Source organism: Crinia signifera, chromosome 1 (assembly GCF_055691185.1).
Source record: "Crinia signifera chromosome 1, ASM5569118v1, whole genome shotgun sequence".
NCBI lineage: Eukaryota > Metazoa > Chordata > Amphibia > Anura > Myobatrachidae > Crinia > Crinia signifera.
In genome coordinates this window covers 430,512,186-430,532,195 of record NC_139217.1, presented here as the reverse complement: position 1 = coordinate 430,532,195, position 20,010 = coordinate 430,512,186, and the positions used below count along the sequence as shown (strand labels likewise).

The following is a 20,010-nucleotide window of genomic DNA, read 5'->3' as shown; positions in this document are numbered from 1 at the left end:
TGCCTCATTAATGAAGACAGCATCTGAATACTGAATTAATTTGTGCCATAAATGAAGCTAAAGCATCAGTACTTTATCACGTTTTTGTTATTGCTATATTAGTTGCTTTTTTGGCAGTTGCAATTTTTATGCACTATTTTTTGTCATAGTTATGAACCTTTCCAGAACTATTTCCCTCCACCACCTCAAGCATTTAAAACTAGACCTCTCCCCAAAATACAAGAACCTGTTTATAATTATAGCCAGAAAGTAAGATCTCGTATTGCTGATTCTTTTTTAGAGTTAGAAATTACTTTCCACTTCCAGGGGCTTGTGGAGCAGATGGCATATAAAGGGACAAGTTAGATAGAGATACACAGAGATTTTACCTCTATGCAGATACTTCAGAGGGTGCTCTCTGAGGTATATGCATAGAGGTAAAATCTCACAGTGTATCTATATCTAACTTGTCCTTTTAGTGTTTACTGAGCAACTTTCAGTTTGCCATTGGGAGCAGCCACCATTAGTTTTCATCCAATCAATATAAATTGATTATTAATTTTAATTTATAACTAATTTATAATCATTTGCTCAATATTTGCTCCTGATTGGTTTTCTTTGTTTAGGCATATAAAGGGGCATGTTGTGGCTTATTGAAGGCATGTAAAGTGACTGGTGGAGGGGTCTGATGGCATATAAAGGGGTAGGTAGAGGGGGTCTGATGGCATATAAATCGTAGTAACTCTACTGCAGTCTTGGCCACACCACCTGTCCAGAAATCTTTAAAATAAAAGTGGCGGCTCCGGAAGTGTTGCTCCCCTATGTGAAATTTGGACTGTGCTGCAACCCGACCTCTGGATCCACCACTGGTGCTAGTTATAGTCAACCAATGGCAAAAAGTCGAGGATTAGGCGTTTCCTCATTTAAAAAATAGACTCCATAATGTTGTGTTTTTTTTCTGCTAAAATAGTTCATGGAGTATATAATGGGATTATAGGGTAGAGAAATAGCAATTTCATATAAACTGTGCAAGCAGACTTACTAGCGCTACCACAGAAAACACAGCAAAGTGCTATAACCATATGCACTCATCTCTAACATAAAAATCAGAGACATTAAGTGTAGAATTCAATTATCCGTAAAAAGTTTTCACATGTTAAAAAGGGAGAAAGCCTCGGGGCCAAATGTACTTAGCTTGAAAAGTGATAAAATAGAGAGTGATTAAGTGCCAGCCACTTAGCTCCTGCCATGTCACAGGCTGTGTTTGATTAATGATAGGAGCTGATTGGTTGGTGGTTTACCACTCTCTATTTCGAAACTTTTTAAGGCTTAGTACATTTCGCACTAGGTCTTTAACATCCAAATCTATTCAACTGCACTCCTCTTTTTCACCCTGCCCATTAGAACCTTAGCAGGTGTTAACCATATGAGCACACAGAATCCCCCAAAAATGTGCAGCAATAGGGTTGCAGCTCCCAGTTAATCCTTTTAGCGCTGAGGCTAGTGAAAAAAAAAATCCCAATTAACTTTTGGTTTTGGGGATAATTGGATAGCCCCAGTCTGCAGTAATTGATTGTTACTAATAGAATTCCCATCTCAATGAAGAAATAAAAAAAATATATAAAAGGTTACTGTCCCTTTAAAATGTGAGATGAACAAATACAATAAGCACTAATATTGAGAAGTGATTTCCTACACTGAAACGGTCTACAAACTGCTGTATTTTTATCGCACCATTTTAATGAAATGTATTAATCAGTAAATCCCTTCACACCGTATGTTACATTTTTCTGTAATCTGAGGCAGACGCTTTACTGTGAATTGTAAGTCAGTGAAGCTAGAAACTCCTTATTAAGCATGTTATTCAAGACAGAAGACTCCATATGCTGGGGAACAAAGCAATATACTTTGCATTTTAAAACAATGTACAGTCCCACCTATTTCAAGATACCAACAAAGGGAGCGGGATTCAGTAGTAAAAGTGGCCATAAAATGGAGCATAAAATAAAAAATGTATTCTTAATGCATAAGATAACAAGAGTATAAGGCCAAACGTCCTGCATAATCTACAGTGTGTTATGGATGCTCAGGGACAGATATAAACAAAATAAGGCATATGGGAGACCGTGGCTGGGGAAGAATGCGTACAGTTACCAAACCCATCATTCTATAAACACTAATAATCTACATTACGAACATTCTGGGATAAATAACAGACTGATTTAAATAGCACGCTAAAAGCAGCATGGGTGAGCGTGCAACTGTAAATAATTTTACACGTTGTCACGCCAGCACTTTTACATTTAATTGCCCCAACAGGAATATAAACAATCTTAATTGGAAAAAAGAAAAAAAAAGAAAGTAAAACATGAGTTGAAATTCAAATTTTATTAATATAATAAATACTATGGTATTTTATGGTTTGCTCATAAAGAGAGCAGTAGAATGTTTTACTGGTCTTATATTATGGAAACATGCCTACATTAACAATGGCTGGCACGGGATGTTTTATATTATGTTTATGTGTACCAAAATATACAATGACATTTACAAATGAATTGTTAAACATGTTGTGTACAGCAGGGATTAAGGAAGGATGTACAATATTAGGTGCCAAGAGGGGCGGTATTTGCTCAATGAGGAGAACTTGTCATTATATATAATACTGTAGCTATAGTAAGACTGGTTATCATTTGATAAAAACACATCTTTACAGTTACAGATTAAAAATACAGGGTAACCGCAATAAGAAGAAATAATCCGTAATACAGTAATCTAATAAGGAAAAAAAGAAAGAAAAAAGACACACATTGGCCCCAAAGGAAACAAAAGCTAAATCTAGACCATCAAAGAAAAGAGCGAATACATTGACCTCCACAGAAAAATAAAAACACATTAACCCCAAAGAAAAAACCTAAAACATACCACCCCCCCCCCCCCCCAAAAAAAAAGAAACACATTAATTGCCCTAGCTCCCCACAGAAGAGCAGACCATTGGCTGCAACCTCAGTCACTGAATCACAGCAGAGTACTTTGCAGGCAGAACCACATATAGTTTGCTCATATCACTGTTACCATCAATGGGTGACACCAGGTGTGTAGGAGGGGAATCAGAAGTGGTGGAGGGGGGCACCTGGTGTGTGCTAAAGAACAACCAGGTGTGGGGGAAGGTGGCACCATCTGTTAAGAGGAGCACCAGGTGTGGGAGAGGGGCACCAGCAGTAAAGAAAAAGGGACACAAGGTCTTTAAAGGTGTAGCAAAAGGTGTACATTATGGAGAAGAAGGTGGTGTCCTAGAAGAAAATGGCAGCAGCTCCCCCCAGCACACTGTTGGCTATGTGTATATGTAGTTACTGTGGGGCACATTTATACAGTAGGCCAACATAAGCCAATTTTATGAGCAGTCCAGCATTTCACCCATACTGTAGGTGTGGCGATCACATCTCCCTGAAATGCTTTATTAAAAGTAGGTAAGGAATCCTACAATAAGCAATCCACGATCACGGCTGTCGATCCCTCCCAACAGCCGTGATCTTGGCCTGTTTACGGTTTGACCGACAGCAGATTGGCAGGTGGGATTCAATGTCCTGCCTGCCGATCGGCAAAAAAGGGGGTGTGGGAATGAAAAATGGCAGTGGATTGTCGATCTGCGGCTGAGATCGTGACAATCCATGGCCTTTATCGGCAGAATGGGCTTCTAAAGTCGGTGCGTTCTGCCGTGATCCCTTTTCAATGCTTTCGCTAAAGACAGCATTGAATAGGGCCCCGCCACTATTTCCCCCGTTGGAAATAGCGGTGGGACATGGCATACCCCAATATATTCGCAGCTTGATCTTTAGATTAGTCTATTTTTTTTTCGGGGGGAATAGCGCATATTACAGGAAGCTGAAATCCCAAGAGTTTAAAAACTATGTGATTTCTATCAAAAATTGTACTTGCCCTGGAGACAGCCCTCTTCAAAGTACATAATTGAAGCTTTGATTATTTTGGACTTATTTTAAATTGGAATAACTGAAAATAAAAGCTTGAAAGTTAGCAGCTGAGTGTGTTACAAAAGGTCACCAATTTCTAATGCAAACTTTTGAGGACGGCCATCAACCTCTATTCCAGTGAAATCCTTTTGAGCAGTAATGGTAATCTCTAATACTGTAGTTCGGTAGAGGAGCATAATAGTGTTAATGGGTATATCTGACAAGTGGTCGTTACTGGGCTGGTTCAGAATGCATTTATTTGGCTCAAGCCATATGATCATGATTTAAAGATTATAAGGAATGGCCAGACCCTTATCCTTAACTAACCCCTCTAGAAAAGAAAACTTCAAATAATCAAGCAACTTGACGAAGAGTTTGTGTCCTGCATTTACAGATATGAGCCAGTGACTAAAACAAAGGGACATTTTTTCTGGTTTGGCTACAACAGTAATGTGGGCAATCAAAGCATTAGAGGGGGAAAAAAATCACTTATTTATAGAGTAAGTAGCCATCTTGTCCTCAGGCAGGATCTAGGGGTATGTTTAAAATCAACCTCCTGGTCTTCCACTTAAAGGTGTAACATAGGATAGAGAGCATTGGAAGAGAGACGGGACTGGGGGGGGCAGGTAAGATATTTACCCCTACCCACAAACCATTCTTGCTATTGCCCTAACCCTACTCCCGTACCCAGCCGCCTAACGCTAACCCTCCATCTCCACAGTCTAACCCGGTACTTATGTATTATCTGGGCTCCCATGTTAAATGCACCCCATTTTTTCATACCCCTACTATCCAACTACGCATGGAGTTGATTTTATATAGTGTGGCGAGTGAAGCGAGCCACCGTGCCCGAAACGTGGCGAGCGCAGCGAGCCCCGCGAGGGGCCGCGGTCTCATAAGAAAAATAGGAGCCCAGATATTACATAAGTACCTCTAACCCTACATCGTCCTTCCCTTAGTGGCTATACCTAAACCCCTTTCCCTGACTGCCACTATCGCTCCCCGGTACAATTGCCTTTGCCACCCCAGCAGTATGGATTCTAGTGCCAGCACACTAAATGATGTCTGGATTTCAGTGTCGGTATAGACAATGCCAGCATCCTGAACGGCAGGATGCTGAACACATTCAAAACTAGGGAATTGCTAGTTGAAATTAAGTGAAAAGATTATACTATTTTTTTTATTATAAAACTAGTTTATCTTATTGCAGGTGGGGATAGTAATGCTGAAGCATAAAAAGGATTAAAAAAGGGCAAATAATTAAGTTTAGGAGAGAAATAGTGATTGTGAATTTTCACACAAACGCTCCATCAGTGTTCCATGAGTTTATAATAGAATGTCTGTAAAGTATGTAGGAACATTGTCGGCGGAGGTACAGTACTGCTAGAATTATCCATTGTAAAGTCACCACCTAACGGTGCTCCAAAGCCTTCAAACACTTTTTCAGAACATGACATTATCCATTTTCCAAAGGATACAAATTGGCCAAGATACACAATGTGCCAGCTGACAAAAAAGTATCTATGGTAGCTACCAGCTCACATAATTCTTATAAAAAACCCAAAAGGTATATTTTGTACACTCAAAATAGCAACCTATCTTAACAGTCTCAAAATCACTACGGATAATATGAAGGTGCCACAGTGACTTGAAAATGTGTCTACTTAATAAATACAATGGCACAATGCTGTAGAGATTTAACTTTAAATGTTAACCCGCAGTTCCATATATTTAAGGAGACACTTTTTGCAGTGAAATGGTTAGGGGGTCTGTACTGTATGTCTAAATCCAAGGGATAATGGGTATAAGGTAGCGTTAATGAGCTGAACAGATGTAAGCTGCAAGCTCAAGGATGGACTGAACGTAAAGGAAAGGAAACTGTGAATAACAATAAAGAGGAAGCATAAAACGGGCACATGCCAAAGGAGAGGGCTATGGGTAATATTCTAAGTCTCAGAAATTTCTTAGAACTCATACGGCAGCTGCCTGGAGAATGAAATCAGATTTGTAAAGAGATTCAAGCGCTATATATGGTCGTTAACATTCATAGTTTGATATTTATTAGATGTCTTGGAGATGGAAATTAAAACAAAATGTCAGGGAAGAACCATGAAACTGCATTCATAACAACAATAGAAATTTAATGAGTGAAATAGCATTCATGGCACAAATATTCCCAGAACATAATGCAAAAGTTTAACACACATTATGTACAAGAGAAAAGGGCTTCAAATGAAAATACATTACAGGCCAATACTTTTACACCAGTAGAAAATGATGTGTGTTGTACCATGAAACACTATTGCTGCAGCAATTAGCTTTTCGCATCTTTACTTGCGTCAGCACGGGTCTTCGTCACAATGTTATGGGACACACCACTTCCAGAGACTGAGCTAATTACCCTGTTTCCCCGATAATAAGACCTACCCCAAAAATAAGCCCTACCCTTGATTTTGGACACTGGTCCTAAATAAGCCCTACCCCGAAAATAAGCCCTAGTAAATCTTCATTATCTGGCGTTCAGACAATAGATTCTACACCTGCTAAACCCCCCTGATCCCCCACTCACCACCCCTAACCCCCCTCACCTCCGTTGTGTAGGTAAAAGCACAGGCTTCTTATGAAGCCGCATCTATTCCCATGGATGCATTGCGGTGCGGTACGTCACCGCGCACATAACGCGGCTGCAGAACGGAGCTGTGTCACAGCAAAGAAGAGCTGGACATTATTGAGACTTAAAGGAGGACTGGGAACATGTTTATTACTGTAAGGAGGACTGGGGGCATGTTTACCGGTATAATGGAGGACTGGGGGCATGTTTATTAAGGAGTACTGGGGTATGTTTACCTGTATCAAGAAGGACTGGGGGCATGTTTATTAAGGAGGACTGGGGGCATGTTTCTTGACATTTGCTGTCAATGTTCATTAAAATAAGCCCTACCCCTAAAATAAGCCCTATGGTGTTTTTTGTTCAAGAAAAAAAAATAAGACAGTGTCTTATTATCGGGGAAACACGGTAATTTGATATGTGACACTGGCAGTGGCATCGCCTATCCACTAAACGCCGCTAAAAAGAAGGCGTGTCATTTACAGGACATAGTGTGGCTTCATGGGAGGGTGTGGCTAAGCATACCAACCTCCGTTTATGTCACCAATGGGGTCCAGGAGATGCAGGCTGCCTTAAGAAACTGCCTTAAGGCAGCCTGCATCTCCTGATCGTCATGATGCGGCGGGTTCAGGCAGTGAAGGTGTGGCCTGTGCAGCGTGACCTACGACCTAGACACGCTGCACAAGCCGCACGCCGAGGTCAGGAACAGCCGGGCAGCGTCTGAGACGCTGCTCGGCATTAGACTGCGCATGCGCAGTCTATTCCCGAAATCCCGGACCTTTTGGGGCCAAATCCCGGGACCCGAATGATCCCGAGATTGGCCACCCTAGTGTCATGTATCACATTATTCAGTGTGGCAGTTTTGTGGCATTGGATTGTGATTACAAAGCACATAAGTGCAAAAAAATCACCCAGCACATCTCATTGGCACCAGGAGTCAGGCATCTTATCATAATAAGGCTAGGAGTGTAAGGACACATCGGTATTTACTAAAATTATTATTTGACCCTTTCAGTGCCAAGGGACTCTGTCAAAATACTGTAGGTGTAAAAATTGGCAAGCAAGCATTTTTATTCATATAAACTATAATAATTTTTTTACACCACATTTTTTTATTTTAATTTATATAACAAATGTGAGCGTGGCGCTGGCATTTTTAGTGGACATTTTGCGCATCTCTTACAGAGCTGTTGGCACTCAATAATATATAGAGCCTGTACTGTATCTTGTAGCTCTCTGGCTGTTGTAAACTACAAGTCTCAAGAAACCCTGTTAGACTTTTGCTTTCAGGTCTTGTTGGAACATGTAAAAGGCTGTAACGGATTCCATGGTATTATTATTACCAAAGCAATTCAGTCCGTATCACTGGTCAGCTGGACCGAAAACCAGTTGAGCTGCAAAACCTAAAAATGATATATATAATTATATATCTTGTATATGGAATGGGGATGGAGACTGAACATGGTACTGTGGGCTCTCATTGTAATTATATGCAATATTTTTCATAAAGAACAGAGACCAAAAATAGTGTGATGCTGTATATTTGTATCTATATTTATCAAGAAACTGTACTGTACCCATTACCGCATACAACTAACACAGAAACATTCAGTTGGATGGCAGATAAGAACCACTTGGCACACCTAGTCTGCCATTAAATTACTAGATGTATATACTCGTATCAGAAATATGTAATTTATTGCTTATACAGTATGTCAGATGTGATCACTTCATCTAATGACTGCATCCAAGTCTAAGCTCATATTTGGATCATGTGGCTGTAAAGAGACATCTCTGTATCTCCATATACGATTAAAAGGGATGCAGTTAAGATCCCGGCGGTCGGGATCCCGGCGTTCAGAATCCCGACGCCGGAATCCCGACCGCCGAAATGCCGACACTTTCTCCCTCCTGGGGTGTCCACGACACCCCTGGAGGGAGAATAAAATAGCGTGCCGAGCGTAGCGAGGCACCGGGCCCGCTGCGTGGCGAGCGCAGCGAGCCCGCAAGGGGGGGCGATCCACGTCCCCCCCTTGTCGGCATTTCGGCAGTCGGGATTCCGGCGTCGGGATTCTGAACGCCGGGATCCCGACCGCCGGGATTCAATACTGAATCCGATTAAAATGGCCAGTTTATTAAGTGATACACATAGTACCCCCTCCACGAAAAAAAAGGCAGATTATCTGTAACAGAGGATGTACAATCCAATATAACACTGAAAACAAAATATTAATATTCCATCAATGAGTGATACTACTGTACATACGTCAAACAAAGTCTGCAACATAGAAGAGGTAGGTGTAAGATAGTAGTCCCGATGTGTTATGTCCATGGACTTCTTTACCTAAACCTGCTGTGGACAAAATGTAATATAGGGTACAAAAAAGACAGCTGCTAATGTATTTTTAGAGTGTTGGAGACACCCACAAAATTTTAGCACCAACCAGAGAAACCGTTAGCCACATCGCCTGAAATCAGTTGGTGGAGAGACCTCAGAATGCAGTGGGTGAAATTAAATAGAATGAGAGATTCAGAAAGTGAGAGATTTCGTAAGAAATATTCATATTTTTTTTAAAGCAGCAATCATTTACACTTCAAAATCAAACTGGTTTTGCAGTGTAAATGATTGCAGCTTTAAAAAAAACACCTGATCTCTTACCAAATCTCTCCCTTTCTGAATCTCTCATCCTATTACATTTCACCCAGAATGTTTACTAAACTTTACCTAATTTACAATATAAAATATCTCCTTACTACCTACATGTTTTATTAATTTTAACCCTTTGAGTGCCAAGTGAATGTCAAAAATACTGTAGGTCTGAAATTTGCAAAGCAAACATTTTTTTATTCATCATAATGACCAGTTGTGTTTACCTTATAAAGGAAATATAATCTTTTTTACACAACAATAATTTTTATTTGAATTTATATAACAAATTTGTGCGACGCGGGAATTTTTAGTGGATATTTTGCCCATTTGTCGCAGAAATGTAGCCACTCAAAGGGCTCATTATGCTGGGACACAGATCAGACAATCTTTTTGCTGTTCAGCAAGACTCGTTTGAAATTTGCCCATGCTTTCACGATATTGGACCGATTTGGTTCTTTAGGTCTATTCAACTTGAAAAACAGCTGTATACATTATGGGGGGGTATTTAAAAGTGTGCCTCTATTTCCAACAGTCAAAAATATTGGCACACACCTATTCAATGAGGCCCTTTCCAACCACAGTAAAGCTAGTGCAGATTTGACATTTTAAAAACTCTAATCTGCATTGTCCAAAATGGACGATGGATTGATGAATCTGTGGCCATTTTCCAACTGTGGGAAAATTTCAGACAGTCGGAAGATTGAATTGCGATTGTTGAATTGGCCGATATTCCGACTGAAACGTTCTGACAGTCAAAATCAAAATTTGAATACTGCCTTAAGACAAAAGGTATTCTGCCAAACTATAATAATGCATAAAAGCACGCAGAAAGAGCCCAGAAGAGTAATTCCTGGCAAATTAGGTTTCACTGGAATGTGCCAATATACAAGTAGGGACAGGGGCTCAGAAAATGAGCCAGTCTGCAATGTGAAAGATGTGAAATTATGTAGTCATTAGACTATTGGGTACCCTACACACTACTACATATGCATGGTTCTCCTGAGCGTGCGTGTACAATGGCCAAAGCTATGGAGATCTTCAGAACATTAGTTGACCAATGTGAAGATATAAAATGTATTTTAATTTTCATGATTGATACTGTATCTTCAAATTTTGTGTTTTAGAAGTCCATTGACCACCAAAGCAGATGGGATTACTGAACTACCAAGATAAATACCTTCAGTACACACTATCATCAGAGAGAAACTGGATGGTCATGGCTTCAGAGTATCCTGTAGTCTTGTGTCTATGGGTCTAAGTACTGAGCCTTGAAAAGTATTATTATTTATTAACAGTTTCTTATATAGCGCAGCATATTCCATAGGAGAAAGTGATACAACAAACAAACAGACGGTCAAAGGTATGAGGGCCCGGCTTGCAAGCTTACAATCTATAGATTGAAAATAAATAAAGTGGATGAAGGAGTACGAACCAATCAGCTCCTAACTGTCAAATAACAGGCAATGGGGCAGATGTATTAAGCCTGATAAAGTGGAGAAAAAGTCAAAGGCGATAACGCACCAGCCAATAAACTGTGATTGACAATGACAGCTGGGAGTTGATTGGCTGGTGCGTTATCTTCTGGTAGGTTGGTACTTTCTCTCCATCTCTCCTAGGCTTAGTACATAAACCCCTATGTTCCTTTCAGCAGTAACTCTGCCCTGGTGCACTTGTATGTACTATCTTCAAACAGTAGATTTGAAGATAAAGTAGGTTTGAAGATCCAGCATTTTCCAATATCATCATTTGGGTGCGTTGGTTATACTTTAAAATATAATATATCTCTTACATTAAGCCATACTCAATTGCCCGTATTCAATTGTTTAATTACACACGATCTTCCATCTAAAATTAGGGGAGATCATTGGGCAATATTCATTTGATCTTTTGCCATGATTGCACTCATCATGGTAAGGTTTCACATTGCACCCATCATATTAATGGGCGTGATACGAATAGTTATTGTGTCTGCCGGCAGAGACAATTAAATACGCCTGGATGGTGCGCATCAATTGAATACCACCCATTAATGTTAACATGGTAGTTTATCTAGACCCTTATGTGGGGTACACACCAGGACGACCCGCTCACGATGCACGATGTGAGCGGGTCATCAGTGTTTCTTCTGACCCGCTCACGATGACGCGGGGTAAACGACCCGCTCACGATGTGCATCGTGAGCGGGTCCGATCCGATGGCGACCCGCACCTGGGAGTATGGTCGTTTCCAGATCCTACCTGCTGCAGGTAGGATCTGAATAACGACCAACCAACCCGCGGGACCCCGCATTGGATCGTTATCGGTCCACACCAGGACAGAAAAGGGCCCAATCACCACACAATCTACATCCAATCAGTCACAATTGGATCTAGATTGATGGGATCGGACCCTTGTCGTCCTGGTGTGAACCCAGCATTACACTACTCAATAAAAATGTTAAACATCCATTCATCCTGTACAACAACTTGGCAAAAAAAAAAGTAAACAAAAGCTACACAATGGCAACTGGACAAACACGAACCAACATGGTGATCAGCAGCTCGTTCTGCCTCAAAACCACCCCCTACTGCCATGTATATCTCTGCATTAATTAGCTATTGGTTTCAAGTGCCGCTTCCATGTACTGTACCATCAGCCAATCTGAAGTGTGAAACACAATATCATCTCATCTCTAATGTTCTGACAAGTTCCTGAATTTGTTTCTGTTTAATTTTGCTTTTATAAAGACTGTAAATCTTCCATGTTGCTCTTTCAAATAAGGTCTTTTAAAGCTATTTTGCATAGAGATTGGCTAATCATAATTACTCGAACACTCCATCGCGTGTGCGCAGTTTATTTTGCCACTTCATATATTCTAATTAAATCCGAAGTGTTGCAAAAAAATAAATCATCTGAGCAGCGCAAGATTAGCATGCAAGTCTTACTGCGTGGTATACGAGTGGAGTAGGCTTCTTTTGTACACCAAAGATGAGTCACAAACATATCTATCAGAGAACCATAGTTACAAGTAGTGAAGAATCCAATTATATCTCAGTGAATCACAGGAAAAATACCAGCCATCTGCTAACTTGTCTTCATGAGGACACATCACGGACAAAAAGAAGTGATGCAATAACTTGGGGTTGATGGACGTTTATGTACCAAATCACACTGCGTATCCTCATTAGTATATTAGATGAATAATAGTGTTAGTCAGAAAATGCACTGTGGGACGTTCCAGTACAAGTATGGCTGTCCTTTATTTAGTACGTAATGGTACAATTTGAACAACGGTGACATCCACGTTCTTTCTATAGTACATTGTAACTTTGGAAATAAAAATATTCATACTGTCTGCTATAGGTTACAGAACATGTTACACGCTTCACTAAATCGCACAAACAATAAAAGCATTGATTGGAGTGAGCTGGTATATAGCGTTATGATATAACGACTTTTCACCTTCTGTCAGACTAACATACCACTTGACGATGAAATGTAAAAATGATACTGGTCTCCAATGCTGAAGCCATAATGGCAGAGCTATTTATCCTCCCGCCATTCTGCGTGCTCCTAAGGCGCACATGCTAGAAAAAGAGAGCGGCTTAGCAGGCAGAAACTGGGTAATAAAAAGTAATAGAGGTAGCAAGGCCCTGCTCACAACCTTAAAATCTATAGTGGTGACACCCACGTGCATTCCACATAGGCCTTGTGATGCCTTGGTATGTCCGAGTATTTTTTTCTTCAGAAAATTATTACTGTGTGCAATAACCAGCAATAAAAAGGGGTATATCTAATTAATGTCGGATCCATTCCGACATTCATTTGTCATAATGGATCCGACATGCCCTATTCAATGCTGTTAAAGCAGACTTACGGATTTGGCTGCGGCTGAGACCAAGACCGGGAGAGTAACAGAAGCAGGTGAGAGGGGGCTGGAGGCCGGGTGAGCTGCTGCTGCTTCTGCTCACACGGCCCAGCAGCAGAACAGGTGAGCGACGCAGGACTTGGCAGGAGGACGGCGTGTGGTAAGCTGCTGCTGCTCACCCGGCCCAGCGACAGAACAGGTGAGCGACGCAGGACCTGGCAGGAGGGCGGCATGCGGTAAGCTGTTGCTGCCCACCCAGCGACATCCTCCCTGCCTCCATCTGACTCTTTTAAAAGTTGAATTAAGATTGCCAGAAACGGGGCCAAAACCTGCTGGATTTGGCCGCCTTTCTGACAAAAGCAGGTGGATTTTACAGTGCGTGTCTCACATGGAGTGCATGCACAGAGGTGCTGTTCCGATCGACTCAGATGGCATCAGTAATGTTGTGGAAAAGAGGTGAGTGGTGACTGGAACATGGCAAGCAGAGCACGTTCAGTGGGCATAATATGGGAGTGTTGTGGGCATGGCAATGCTACTTCACTTATGCACAGGTGCATTAGGCTGCCATGGTTAGACTGAGAAACTGCACATGCCAAAATGCAGTGTACAGTATACGTTTTAATACTTGTTTAAGACCCCTTAAAGCCTGAGGAGATTGTTTACCTTCTATAACCTTTAGGGTTATAGAAGATATAAAGTGAGAGGCCTTACTTGTACCTGTCATTTGCATTAGTGGACATTTAAGGAATAATGCAGGAGATGTATTAAGCCTGATGAAGTGTTAAAGTGAAAGGTGATAAAGCCCCAGTCAACTTGCTCATAACTGTCATCATTCAAACCCAGCCTGAAACTTGACAGGAGATGATTGGCTGGTGCATTATCACGTTCCACTTTATCACTTCAACAGACTGGGACATAGTAGAGCAACAGCCCAAGACTGGCCACTGTTAGCTTTGCATTATTGGTCAATTCTAGACATAGAAGCTTTAGAAATTGATGGTGTGTCTTCAGACATTGTGGGCCAGATGTATCAAGCTTCAAAAAGTGATAAAATGGAGAGTGAAACAACAGCCAGCCAATCAGCTCCTACTAGTCACTTCTCAAACCCAGGGGGAGATTCTCTAAACTAAAAATTCGGTAAAAACCCCGTTATCAGGGTTTTTACCACATTTTGGGATGCTCTAAGCATCCCCCTGCCGGGTTAGTGCTGTGCTGCCCGGACCTGTGACCTCCTCCTCCTCCCTGCACTATGATCCTCTCCTGGATGCAGGGAGGAGGAGAGCCCGGCGCAGCAGTGCTGGGTGAGGGAGGGAGGGGGGAGCTGCCGGGTCCCGATGGAACTCGCTGACTCTTACCGCAAAGGACAGCTCTTAACGCAATAGCTGTCCTTTGCCATAATTATCGCATATGTTAGAGCATATGCGATAATTATGTAGGCGATGGGGGGGGGGATGTGCAGCGGTAAGGGGGCGCGAATGTTAGAGCATCCCCCCTAGTCTGTAACATGACAGTTAGGAGCTGATTGGCTGATTGTTTATCACTCTCCATTTTATCACTTTTTGAAACTTTATACATATGGCCCTCTGTGTCTTGGATATACTGTATGTTAGAACTTACTGAGCATATGTAAGAGATAAGCATTCCAGTGACTGGTATATATCTTAATAAACAAAAGATGTTCCAGCGCTGGCTGTTCCAATGATGCTCCTCTTGCTCCTGAGGAAACCAGACATATAATATCCGGGGAAACGTGTTGAGCTTATTTCCAATCATTGCTGACTCTTTCAACTCCATCCAGTGTGACCAGTCCATTCTCCCACTGACGTTCTGTTTCTCCTGACTCATCTGGACCTTCAATCTTTGGGATACCTGCACTATTATTAATCTTTCCAGTTTAAAAGGAGAATAACATGCCAAATAGGGAGGTTTGAACCCTTGAAATTATAGGGCAACCTAGGACAATTGCTGTCACCCCTCTCTGGACATACAAACCATACCTGAAGACTACAATGGATAGTAATATATACAAATCAACATCATTTTAATCAAAAGCCATGCAATATGGAGATCTCAACAACATATCATATATCCCTGTGATATCTTATTATAGTGCTCAAATTTTTTTTTAATTTAATTTTACTTTTATATCTTTGTGATAGATGTACATCAATTGTGTTATTAATTATTAAATTACTATTTTAATTGAGAACCGTCTTGTCTATATAATTGGAACAACCAGCGCTGGCACATCTTTTGTTTTTTATCTTTCCACTACAGTACTTTGGGCTTGACAACCCAGTGCCAGCTGCTGTTGATTGCGCACCACTCCATTTCTATATATGTTAATATGGCTTAATATTCGGCAGCAATGCATAGTTTATGCTATAAAATGTGAGACAACTAGCTTCAGTCTCTAACAAGACTTGCAGAGGAGTTCCCACTGTGTATATAGGACTGATCCAAGCATTTGATAACAAATGTTCAAGCTCCCCGAATATGAACATATCTTACTTTAAAATAAATCACTGCGATGGTCTGATAACTTAGGAAAAGTCAAGTATTACTCCTGTTTATAGTTTGCTTGTTACCTTTGTAATAAAGTATAAGTTAAGTTGAGTTATACTCACTCAACTGCATAGGCGGAAGCAGGGGGAAGGGGGGGGGGGGTCCAGTTGTACAGAAACCCCCTCCTCTTGGCAAGTGGCTAAAATGATGACAACAATAGCAATAGTATGCAGTTTAAGGGACAGAGTAGAGCTGCGGCACATGCCCAGTGGTAGCAGCTTCTAACAAGTTTGCACTGTGTGTGGATCTGAGTCCTCCATCAGTGCACTGGACCAGAGAGTAGCTGCCAGTAAAAAGAGAAAGGAGCCTTATCATGAGGTGGGAGAATATGAGCATAGAAAGTGCAGTAATGCTCCATTAGGTTTGTGTATTTATCATGGTATATTTAACCTTTTCCTGACCACTTATTTATATCATTTAAATATTTATACAGCGTATACTACAGACCATCTATAGCAGTGATTTTCAACCTTTTTACCTTGCGGCACACTAAATAAGATTTTAAAATTGCCATGGCACACCATGAGATCCCCACAGGTCAAAACATATTGGCCTCCACAGGAAAAAAAAAAAAACCTATTCGCCCCCATATAAAAAACAATCACACTGGTCCCCACAGGTAACAAAAATAAAATACATTGGCCCTTTTCATGAAAAGAAGAGACCAGTAAATAATAGTTGAACTGGTGATGGCTGTAAACTGGTTTGGGCATCTCTAGATCTGGGGGCACACTTGACAACAGCTCAAGGCAGACTAGTGTGCCACAGTACAGTGGTTGAAAAACACTGATCTATAGTGTTAGATATTAATACTGTATTCCAAACAGTATCCAGTGTATAAAAAGACCAATGTGTACATTAATGACCAGGGATCGTTATTTGTTTCTCCCACATCTTCCTCAGACTCCCGGTCATACTCCATTGTTCTGCAGAGTGGGAGAATGTGCACTCCATTTGGAAACCCCCCTCTAGAAATCCTGTGTTTGCCAATGAACTGGTGACCTGTTAAACTATTACAATTCGGTCAGTAATACAAAAAGACCACACATTACAGGGCATCTCAGTCGTTGCACATTCGGTGTAGCAACATCGCAAAAACCTACGGGTGGATGATCATGCAATTACGATACTGGGTATGTTTTTGTGTGCAATTCATCAATCAGCGCCAGTGTAAAGTTGGTGCACATGGAAGCGATGGTCTGACTGTCATCAGCAAAATGAAAAAAAAACTGGATTTATAATATATAGTTATTCATTATTCAACACCATATTTAGCATCTATCTGTTGGCACAGGTGGGTATTTTGCTGATGGATTATGGTCTCTTGCTCTCCATCTCACTGTTCTAGGTAGAGGATTACTGTATATCTGCCCCAGTAGTATATGTACCAGGCTTACGTCTGCACCAGTAGTATATGTACCAGGCTTACGTCTGGACCAGTAGTATATGTACCAGGCCTTCTTTGGCACAAGTAGTGTACGTGTCAGGCTAATATCTGCACCAGTAGTATATGGGCAAGGCTTTTACTTGCACCAGTATTATATTGCCAGGTATTTATCTGCCCCAGTTGTGCATGTGCCAGGCTTACGCAATACATCTAAACAGAACAAGTGGTGGTGGTGTTGCCCACAGCAACCAATGCAGTTCTAGTTATTTTAAAAGCTGTACTAGATAAATGATAGGCAGGTTCTGGTTTGCTGGTTGCTACAGGAAATACCTCTTCTTGCCACCTCTTTAACCACCAAGTATTCTTATTGCCGCACAGGGAAAAAGTGCGATAAATACAAACAATCCAATGTAAGAAAGTATAGACGAACAGTGGTAGCAGGAAAAAAAAAGTGTGCCATTTTTACACAACTAAGTGAAACAGTACCACCCAAAGATCCTGGGAAGGGTGGACTGAAAGGCCAGAATCGCTCACCATCAATTGGAGTGCATCTGAGACATGGACAGTGCAGGGGGGGGGGGGGGGGAGAGTAAGAAGAGGGGCCATGTTCGAGAGTGCTTACAGTCTATGGGAATTGGTGTATAAATTCGAGGTTAAAAGGGAAGAAACATTGCAGTAGTGTATGGGCACCTTGAGTCTGTATATGGAGCAGAACAGAACTTTTGTTAGAAACAAAACGGTACTTATGTAATATCTGGGCTCCCGTTTTTCTTATGAGACCGCGTCCGCTCGCCACGCTTCGGGCACGGTGGCTCGCTGCGCTCGCCACACTATATGACATCAACTCCATGCGTAGTTGGATAGTAGGGGTATGAAAAAATGGGGTGCATTTAACATGGGAGCCCAGATAATACATAAGTATCAAAAAACCCAATGCCACTTCACTGTAGAACTTCAGTTACAGATTCAGAAATTCCGTCGCACACAGGTAAACAAGTGTCGCATATCATATTAATCATTGCAGTCTCCTTGTGCATACTGTATTTTGAGTAAGATGTATTTTCGGAAAGAGAGACGCATGAAAGAGGTCCGATGCTAGCAGAGTCTCACAGGGCCTGGTGTGCCGAGAGGGGCTGTTTGGCGCTACTGCAGTAATGATGTAGGGGTACAACATCTGTGTTTAAACAGAATGAATGCTAATGTCAAAACTGGTTAAAAGAGACTATTTTTTTTAAAGGGGGTTTCCACCTTTCGGGCATCTTCACCTAATTGGCCTGCACATCTACCCTATAACCCAGTGGTTCCCAAACTTTTTTGAATCACGGCGCCCTAGAGCATCAAAATATTTTCAAGGCACCCCTAGGCCAACTGCTTCTTATTGAGAAATTCAGAAAAAAAAAATTAAATCAAGTGCATTGTGTTTATATGTCACATGTCCTGGTGAGGGACAGGATTTGCTTCGGTTTGTCTACATATATTATGATTGGCAGCCACAAGCACTGATTTTGCCTGGTACATTGACCATAAATAATATGATTTGATCTTGGTCCACAAACCCAAGGCACCCCTGCAAGTGTCCTGAGCAGGGCCGGCGCCACCACTAGGCAGGACTAGGCATTTGACTAGGGCGCCGGCCACTGGAGGGCGGTACCGAGCCGCCGAGGTACCAGAAAGCATCCCTTCCTGCCCGGCGTGAATCAACACTGCCCCCCCCCCCGCGCGCCGCCCGCTCCCTGCTGCGGGGAGAGGACTCGCAGCACCCGGAAGCTGTACATTGCAGCAGGTACAGCGTAGCATCGTAACAGCAGGTACAGCGCTCCGGGGGGTGGGGGGGATGCGGTCACCCGCCGCAGTATCGGCCGCAACCCCCACCCCCCGCCATGCCGCAGTAAGTATTGTCCGCACCCTCCCCTCCCCCACCGGGCGGGCGGTGCGGGGGGGTTTTGCCTGGGGCGGGCGGGGGGCTTGCACCGGCCCTGGTCCTGAGCCACCCCAGGGTGCCTAGGCACACAGTTTGGGAACCACTGCTATAACCTATAGTACATATACTGCATTATTTATCCAAGTTTCATTCAGTTGTTTTATTATTGTTGTCCCCGCACATACACAGACCTAATCATAACACCATATAGTGCATTACATACAATTACATACAGAAGAGAACCTAGGAAAACGGAGCCTTCACTGTCCCATTTACCGTAATATTTATTCCTGGTCTGTCACAAAATACAAAGAGGAACTAAATGCCAATGCAAAGATTATAGAACAGCGCGGTCACATGGTGTGCATTACTTGTGGACAAATCATTCACAATGAAACCAAAACACACAAAAACCATTAGAGTATTCTAGGTCTAGAACATACTAAAGAGAGGGAAAAAAGAAACACAAAAAAGGGAAGGTTCCTTACCTCCAGAAATGGAAAGCATACAAAGGACTACAGGGACTGCAGGGGCTTGTTGGGGTTGGACTCAAGCTTCTTGGGGTGAGACTGCAAAGTTAAAATGTCACTAGCAGTGAGCAGAGCAATCATAAGCACATTTAATGAACATAACACCATTATGTTGCACTGGAATAAATAAAGAGGGTGCAGGTTTCAAAAATCATTTTGATATAATTAAAATAATATTTATAGCCGTTATTCAAGCATTGGGTATTGAGTTCTCTTAATAAGCTATGGTTTGTCCATAGGCCATATGTAAAGCTCCTGGGAGCTGTTCCCAATAAATTACCTTCAGCCAGTCTGTGCTTTAATATATAGCACTATGAGCCCCACTAGGTGAAATAGTGATTTTTCTAATTAATTTCTGCAGCTCAAGTGTTGAGAGTGAATATATAAATAATTATCTATTCGTTCCAATGTTGCTACTGTAACTCCATGGGATATATTGCATTGTTACGACCTCCCGGAAAATGTTCCACTGAGGGTTATGTTCCTAACTATATATCTTGTGTAGATCAAAAAGTCTGGACCATTATGGACTAGCTGTATTAATTGATCTAA

The 20,010-nt window shown here is 41.7% G+C and overlaps 1 protein-coding gene across 7 annotated transcripts in view; it reads right to left on the bottom strand.

The window, feature by feature from the left end:
- The window catches only part of MAST4 (microtubule associated serine/threonine kinase family member 4), a 510,888-nt gene that overhangs the window by 170,218 nt on the left and 320,660 nt on the right, over positions 1-20,010 (bottom strand). For 4 of the 7 annotated variants that reach the window (XM_083152444.1, XM_083152461.1, XM_083152470.1 and 1 more), the window contains one exon: positions 19,417-19,497. The exons of the other annotated variants lie outside the window; for them this stretch is intronic. In XM_083152444.1, coding sequence (XP_083008570.1) covers positions 19,417-19,497 — 81 coding nt within the window. The remainder of the gene's footprint in view (positions 1-19,416; positions 19,498-20,010) is intronic. 7 annotated transcript variants of the gene reach the window in all.